The sequence below is a fragment of the Callorhinus ursinus genome, unplaced genomic scaffold (assembly GCF_003265705.2).
Source record: "Callorhinus ursinus isolate GAN/ISIS: 27379988/994484 unplaced genomic scaffold, GSC_fseal_2.0 scaffold9, whole genome shotgun sequence".
In the NCBI taxonomy this organism is placed as follows: Eukaryota; Metazoa; Chordata; class Mammalia; order Carnivora; family Otariidae; genus Callorhinus; species Callorhinus ursinus.
In genome coordinates, this window is record NW_027397071.1 from 31,413,029 (window position 1) to 31,422,014 (window position 8,986).

An 8,986-nucleotide genomic window follows, 5' to 3' on the forward strand; every position below is an offset into this window, starting at 1 on the left:
ATTTCTTGAGTTCAAGGACAACTGTAGAAACACACACTAACCAACCTGGCTGGAATCATAAGAGGTAATGTGAACTCAACACTTCTGAAAAAAGAAAGTAAAAATTCATAGTTCATTGTTTCAATACAAGGATGAGGTCTCTTGCAGTGTCAATCATTTAAATATGAATATTTTCAACATTCTGTTAAGAGTAGTTTGGACTAACAGCATGAGGAAGAAGTAGAAACACTTTTTAGAAACTATGGAATGAATCTAGTAGTTTCTTAATATACACTGAGTTGGACCTGATTGGTGGACGTTTCTCCCCTATTACTCTGTTCCCACTATCACAGACCAACCCAAAACATAAAAACTGGAATCTATAAACATCTGTAGTACCTGCAGAAAAGAAATCAGGAGATAAGGGCACTAAAGAGAACACAAGACTTAATACACTGTTTTATCCTTTGAAGATACTTTAATTTTGCTGTTATGATTAATTAAAAAACACAGTTGTTTTCAGCATTTCCTAGCTACAGTAGTGCATAGGAAATTCCATTCTAAACAAAGAATTAATTAATGAAATAACAACACACCTTAACATTTTACATTGATAGGTTACAGTTTACAAGGTGCTTCCACATACATTATTTCATTTGAGTCTTACAACAAGCAGATAAAACAGTCAGTGGGAAAGAAAAAATGTTTGGTTTTTTTTTGTTTTTTTTTTTTTAGGCTTACGATGAGTATTTTCAGGCCAATGGGCAGTCAATACAAGAACATATCAAAAACAAGACAGCAATACCCACAAGCCACAGTATCTTTTTTTGGTAGGTTGACAGTTTGATATCAATTGGATATTTAGCATCAGTGAAGGAGGAAGGAATCAAAACAGACATGAGGTCCTCATGATATTCAAAAAACTGTAAGAACACTGTAAGAGATAAGGAGAAGAAAGGCCCTAAAATATCGCCTTACCAAGACTCACTTCAAAGCACATTATCCCTTCAAACTGTCAAATAAAAAGAATCTTGTCATGACATGTGAAAATTAGAAAAGACCTTAGAAACTGCCTAATGGATCTCATTTTGAAGAGCTAAGGCCAAGGTCATGCTGACTGTGACAGACCAGCTTGAGACCCAGATGTCTTTGACTTTGAGTCGGGGGGTCCTTCCTCTGCAATGCCATCTCCTTATTATTTACTGAGGAAAAATGTAATTTCTTCTGTTTCAAATAATGTAATCTGAGGTTAAATACTGATTCATTCCACTTATTTCTTAAGTTTTTATCTTGTTCTTGGCTAAACTGTGGTTAAAACTGTGCGTTTTATATAACTTTAAGATATTCTAATTCAGTGTACTTGATTGGTGAGAAATAGACTCCCTTGACATATCTGAAAGCTTGCTCATGTCCTTTAAATGGAGAGTAAAACAGGAATGGCGAAATAGCCCTCAAAACCAATGTATGCCTAGGGGTCCATCTGCCTAGGCAGAGTTTACAGCAAGTTGTGCAGAGCAATAGTAATTTTATTTAAAACATTTTTTTTTAGAACTTACAGAAATCTTTTTAATTGCTGAAAACTAAAATGTAATAATCAAATTGTCATACCCATGATTTATTAAAATAATTTTACAATAATATACAATAAAGCTACCATAGAATTTGTAGCATACACATAGAATACAAAGATCAGCATGTTCTTGGGCCAAAAACTCATTAAGATATTTTATACAAATGATGTTTTAAATTTATTAACATGATGATATATTTTTGTCACATAAAACTTGATACAGCAAAGTATTTCATATTTTTCTTGCACATTTTAAATATAGGTGGACCAACTGAAATCAGTATCAGCTTTTAAATGACATAACCATGCAAAAACACTTGACAACCAAAAGATGTACAGATTGATGCAGAGAATATTCCAGACAGGCTTTTTTCAATGTCTTCAAAGGTTTTACAGGGGTGTGGTACAGAGGAAAAGAAATAAGAGTCAGTGACCTGCACCAATAATGAAGCAAATAGAATGCTTATATACACTAAGATCGGTTTGATTAAAAACAACTTATATGCATGTAAATTGATCATAAAAAATGAACACAGTTTATTTTCGACTCTTTTGGTGTGTTGTTTTAAGATAGGTCACTGACACATGGAGATAAAATCAGATGGCAAAATTTAAAAGCAAAGAAAAAAATATTTAAAAAACGGAGGTAAGCCATGGATTCTCAACAAACATTGAACTAAATGTGCAAAAGTGCTTGAAATTTCCACATGACAGCAATTTTGTTGGCAAGGAAGTATAAAAAAATTAAACTCAAATACTAAAATTGTATCTGCATGATCATATATTCTGTTTCCTGAAAGAAAAGAGGCTTGAAATTCTGACATGTCTAAAAATATCACACCTCAAAATTAAAATACAGTTGTGGCAGTTTTAAAAACTTTGTCCCTTTACCTCATTTATGAGGCATAAGATGAAAGCTGAAGCTTCAACAGCGCCTCTACCTCAGGCTGCCATACAGATTATACCGGAATAACCTGGCAATAATTCCTTTTGTTCTTAACTGTGACAAAACAAAGCAAAGCAAAACAAACAAAAACCTCATATAAATAAGAATGTCTCTATACCGTTTACAAGTATCAAGCCATTTGTTTGACTCAGCGAAGTATTTGTCCGCATTAATGTTCTTTTTAGTTCATTTCTTTTCTTTTAAAAAGTTTACAATGAGGACTATTTGAGAAACTAAAAAAATTGTCACTTTCTTCAGTCATGTTCTGTTAAAATACTGGCTAAAACCCTTATGGAGGAGTGAAGGTTTAGAAATCTTAGAGCTAGCTCTAATACCTACAGAAAGGCTGGTACCAAGCGATGATCCATAGCATTAGTTTTTCCTGTGAATGAGACACATTTGTCACACTGCACAGCTGGTCACTTAATTACTCGAGGGGAAGATGATACAAAAGGCAGTGAAGGGAAATAGAGCCTCTGATCTCCAGGAATCCAAATTGCTGGGTCTAGCTACTCTAGGTTAGTCTACCCAAGTGTCTTGCCAGAACAGTGAATTCTAGGAAAGTTATTGTTTTGTTTTGTATAAACTGCCTTGTTGATAAGACATTCTGTCTTCAAAAATTGTCAAAAGTTTTGGCAAAACTGAGTCTGAGCTACTCAAAGTAAAAACAGTTATTGGAAGTATATCCTCAAGCCACTGACCAACAAAAATAATGGCAAGAACTACCAAAGGCAACACTCATCCTTCCTTTCAAATATCACAGAGCCATAACACTGCCCATCTGAAACACCAACAAAATAAAATGGAGTACTGTTTGGAGAAAAACTGATGAAAATGAAAAAAGTAAAAATTGGACGTAGGGGAGGAGAAAGACAAACCAAAGGGAAGCAGGAAAGTGTCTAGTTGTGTGTTATGGCACAGACAATGCTTTGCTTAGCGGTGCCTTGTTACATAGGTGGATGCAGAGCGCACACACGGATGGCAATAAAGACCTCACTCAGTCGCTGGAATGACAGAACTAGGTAACTGCTTCAACAAGGACGGTCTCAGCTCCACCGTATCTCTCAACAGAGTGCAAAGACTGAGTGTAAGCTCTGATGTTATCTTGTTGCTCAGCTTTAAAATTCACAAAATTCTTTTGCACATTTTTCTGTTATAGAGACGCGGATATCTTCTTCTTCATAGTCATCAAAGTTGCTGGTATCTCCAGAGCCTCTGAACTTTGGTATGAATGGTGCTTCAACCTGTAATTGAGAAGGAAACCTAAGTGTGATATGATATTATGATTATAATAAATTTGGTCTTTGTCCTAGTCCCCAGCACAGAGCTCTTTAAACTCTTGGATTTCATAAATGTTATGTTAATGAGGCGACTTTTGGAAAGTCCCTAGCCAACCTAAGGATGGGCGCGGGTTAGACACTGAGAACTTTCAGTCTTATCCCCTGACCTCCAGGAGACAAGAGGGGCTACAGGCTAAGCTCAGTCGCCAATGGTCAATGATTTAAACAATCATGCCTACGTAATGAAGCCATAAAACTTCAAAAGGATGGGGTTTGGAGAGCTTCCAGGTTGATGAACAAATGGGGATTTGGGGAGAGTGGTGTGCCTGAAGATATAGCAGGAAGCTCTGAGCCCCTTCCATATACATGTCCTATGCAGGACATCTGGCTTCCATCTGGCTGTTCCTGAGTTACATTCTTTTATAATAAACTGGTAATAGTAAGTAAAGTTTCTGAGTTGTGTGCCGCTCTAGCAAAGTAATCAAAACCCAGGAGGCATTTGTGGGAACCTCTGATCTATAGCCTCTTAGTCAAAAGCACAGGTGACTAGACTTGTGATGAATGTCTGAAGTGAAGGTGGGTGGGGGGCACTCTTAGAGGACTGAGCCCTCAACCTATGGGGTCTGATGCTATCTCCAGGTAGACAGTGTTAAGACTTGAGTTAACTGTGTGGTGGTGGTATGTGGGAGGGGAACACATGTATTGGAATAATAAAGAGGAAAACAAATGCCCGGGAGTTTCTAAACACTAAGGAAAATAAATTCCCACTATTACTATATGGTAGCATCTATTTAAGTTTTTTTTTAAGATTTTATTTATTTATTTGACAGAGAGAGACATGGAGAGAGAAAGAACACCAGCAGGGAGAATGGGAGAGGGAGAAGCAGGCTTCCCGCCGAGCACAGAGCCTGATGTGGGGCTCGATCCCAGGACCCTGGGATCATGACCTGAGCCGAAGGCAGACACCTAACGACTGAGCCACCCAGGCGGCCCGGTAGCATCTTTAAATGCCTTTAAGTCCCTAAATGATAAAACATTACAAAATGCAGCAAACAGTAGGTTTGCTATTAATCTCAACATTTTCATTCAAGGAGTGGTATAATACTTAAGAGATTTCTAGGATAATCAACTATTGGCATCACAATGTTGGCACTTCAGGTTACAGAATTCTATTATCAGTTCCTTCCTTTTTTAAAAAAAATTATTTATTTGAAAGAGAGAGATAGAGTGAGAGCGAGCAGGGGGAAGGGCAGAGGGAGAGAGAGAGAATCTCAACCAGATTCCACACTGAGTGCAGAGCCCAGTGTGGGACTTGATCTCACAACCCTCAGATCATGACCTGAGCCAAAACCAAGAGTCAGTTGTTCACCCAGGTGGCTCATGATTCCCCACTTCTGATACAGAGCTCTTTCTAATATCTAAACCAGTGGTCTCTGAAGTTTTTTGATTTATATGCCTTTTAGTAAAACATTTTTGAGTATATAGCACCAACATATGTGGAATTATTTATAAATTATTTACTCACACAACTATGTTAGTATAAGATATATGCACAAACAAGACATTTAAAAAGAATAAGGTAAAAAGTATGTAGGACTGGGAAGTCTAATATCATCTTTTAGTTTGCCAGCTGGTTGCCTTGCATGCATCTCTGGAGACTGCTGTTCTGCACCTTGCAGAGGAATCAGCTAAGCGGACAGCTGTCTCACATCTAGCAAGGCAGCAGTTTAGGATCACACCTGTTGGGATCATCTCTCATGTACAATGATTGCACAGTTTGAGTTGTCCAGGTCTCTTTCTTCCATTTCATGTCTCTCTGCTAGATGCCTTGGACTATTTCATTGCTCGTGAACACTTGGTCAGAAAATAACAAAGACTATGAAAACTATTCAAATTATCATTTTTGTATTGCTGTGCATAGTTATAATTGAGATGACGTTAAAACAAATGGCTACACTGAAGTACTGAATTATTTCTACTTATAAATTATCCAGGGATCTCCAAGTCCATTTGATAGTCAAGATTTGCGGTTGACCAATCTGTCCAATACTACAACCTGTTTGCTATAGGGTGCTACTTGGCAGATGAGCTGTTCACTAGCTAAGGTAAGTCAAGCCCTCTGGAAAGCACACGAACTCTAAATAAGTAGTAGTAGTTCAGTTTTATCCCACTTTAAGAATAATTGGAGGGGTCCCTGGGTGGCTCAGTTGGTTAAGTGTCTGTCTTTGGCTCAGGTCATGATCCTGGGGTCCTGGGTTCCAGCCCTGCATTGGGCTCCGTGATCAGCGGAGAGCCTGCTTCTCCCTCTCCCCGTTATCCTCCTTGTGCTCCTTCTCTCTTGCTCACTCTCTCTCAAATAAATAAATAAAAGCTTTTTTTTAATAAAAAGAATAACTGTAAAAATACAATACACAATATGGGTAGATTAGTAAATGCTAACAGCAGAAATTTTTCTTTTTAAATATAAATATGAAAAGATTAAAAATATATCATCTTTAAAATACTAATAAAATGGGTAAACCTCAAGCAAATCTAATAAATATATCTAAATATAGCATTAATTAACACAAATATGACAATAAAGGTCATATAAACAGTGGTAATGGGGTATGGATGATTTTATAAGAAAATATAAATTTCTGACATTGAAGAAGAGGCAAAAACTTAGAGACCAATACCCAAAGAAAAATTAGTTTGTTAAAATTTCCAAGTTAATTCTTTTTTTTTTTTAAAGATTTTATTTATTTGACAGAGAGAGACACAGCGAGAGAGGGAACACAAGCTCAGAGAGTGAGAGAGGGAGAAGCAGGCTTCCTGCTGAGCAGGGAGCCCGATGTGGGGCTCAAACCCAGGACCCTGGGATCATGACCTGAGCTGAAGGCAGACGCTTAACGACTGAGGCACCCAGGCGCCCCTCCAAGTTAATTCTTATTTCCTCAAGTTTCCCAAAGAATAAAAAGACATGGAATCAACTCCAGAAAAACAAAAACCGCAGGTAAGTAAAACTTATGACTATAGAAGCAAAGATCCTAAATAAAATTTTAGCAAACTGATTTTGCATATTTTAAATAATATTTTGCAGGTATTATAATAATAATACCTCATGATTAAATGGTGTTCAGGAATGTGAGGATATCTCATTAATATAATTCATGCTAATATGTCAAAGAAGATAAAGCATAATAAACTAGGAATCAAGGATATTTTCTTTTTTTTGTATGTTTTTTGTTGTCTTTTTTTGATATTTTCTTAACCTGATCAAGGATATTTATCCAAGACAAACAGCTAACTTCATATTTGAAGCTAAAACATGAAAGGCATTCCCATTCAAAACAGGAATAAGACAATACAGCTCAACAGTCCTACTCTTTAAAAATATTATTTTAGACATTCTAGCATATACAATAGAGCAAATGGAAATAAAAGATATAAATATTGAAAAAGTAAAGGCAAATGATACCTCTGCCCACTCTAATTATTTGTCAATAAAATGCAAGGGAATCACCGAAAAACCTATGGAAATCAACAACAGAATTTAGTAAGGTGGCCAGTTACAACACAAACATAGAAATTATGTTTCCCCCTACATTCTACTATAATGGGAAAGCAAATGCATTTGCAATAGCAATCAAAGTATAAATTTAAGGAATAACTTTTTTTTTGAGGAATTTTTTATTATTATTTTAAATTAGGTTCCATAAAGGTCCCATTCATAGTGAAGTAGAGATTTTGGTTCTTTAAGAAAGAAATTGGACCTATATGGGGCAGGCTCTCTAAGACTTTACCGAATGACAGAAAATATTTGAATAAATGTAGAAATATAACATGTTCATTATGAGGAATTTTCAAGATTTTGATTTTCTTCTAATTAGTATACTGTTATCCCAATTAAGAGCCCCAAATACGATATAAGTATCTGGAAAGACTAATAAAACAGGGAGTTATTGTTTAATGGGTACAGAGTTCTAATTTTGCAAGATGAAAGAGTTCTGGAGAGGGATGGTGGTGATGGCGAAAGAACAGTGTGAATTTACTTAAGACCACTGAACTGCACATTTACAAATGGCCAGGATAGCAAATTTTGTTTTGTGTATTTTCATACAATAAAACTATAAAATCTGAATTTTGTATTCTTTTCCATGAATATTTATAGACATTCCACATATTATATATTTTGAAAATTAAAAAGACCATAAAGCTATATAAAACAGTGAAGTGTACAATACAAGAATAGACAAAAGGAAGTCATGAAAATAAAGTTCAGGAACAGACTGAAATATATAAATATATAATAAATTAGCATTAGTAAAGGTGGAATTTCAAATAAGGGGCCAAATAAGGATTATTCATTCAACAAATGCTGAGAGAATAATTACCTAATTATGAAGCATCAACAAAAAAGAAGTCCGATCAAAAAGCACTAAAAGAAAATATAGATTCACTAAGTCACCCAAATAGTATTGCTCTTGGCTATACAACACATCCAGCTGAGATAATGATGCTAAGGGCTATTTCATGATTTAATGGCTAGGGAGTTTCTGAACCTATCTTATGAGATGCAGAGACTACTGCACTCACATTGTTTTGGTCTTTGCTGCATTATTAAATTCTTTTAATGCTTTGTTTTTATAATTTTTTCTAAAAGATATCAACTTGGAAAACTGTGCTATTAATATTCAATTACAGGATTTACATTTTTTTCCTAAGGAAATTCATTCGTGCTGCAGAGCATCATTAAATATGGCAAGTCTCTGAAACATTAGGAGTTTGGTTTTATGAAAAAAAATATATATTCAAGATGTAAACACTTTATAAATACAAATTATCTTTAACTGGGCATTTAAGAAGCAAAGGAGAGATAAAGGTAATTCAGCACAGCAAAATCTTTTCTTAAATGTCTCAATTTGTTAGGGGAAGTGACAGAGACTGAAAAATATCTGATGAATCTAGCTACTGAATGTTATTAAATCTAGCTTGTGCCAATTCTGGGTGGGAGACTATATATTTGTTTATATGTTGTCTTTCTTTCTTTCTTTCTTTCTTTCTTTCTTTCTTTCTTTCTTTCTTTCTCTCTCTCTCTCTCTCTCTCTCTCTCTCTCTCTCTTTCCTTCTTTCTTTCTTTCTTTCTTTTTCTTTCTTTCTCTCTCTCTCTCTCTCTTTCCTTCTTTCTTTCTTTCTTTCTTTCTTTCTTTCTTTCTTTCTTTCTTTCTT

At 35.5% G+C, this 8,986-nt stretch overlaps 1 protein-coding gene across 6 annotated transcripts in view; it reads right to left on the bottom strand.

Moving 5' to 3' along the window:
- Positions 1–684: 684 nt before the first annotated feature.
- Positions 685–8,986, bottom strand: part of PRKACB (protein kinase cAMP-activated catalytic subunit beta) — a 116,808-nt gene continuing 108,506 nt past the window's right edge. For all 6 annotated transcript variants that reach the window (XM_025871953.2, XM_025871951.2, XM_073896418.1 and 3 more), the window contains one exon: positions 685–3,739. In XM_025871953.2, coding sequence (XP_025727738.1) covers positions 3,614–3,739 — 126 coding nt within the window. In that variant the 3' untranslated portion in view covers positions 685–3,613. The remainder of the gene's footprint in view (positions 3,740–8,986) is intronic.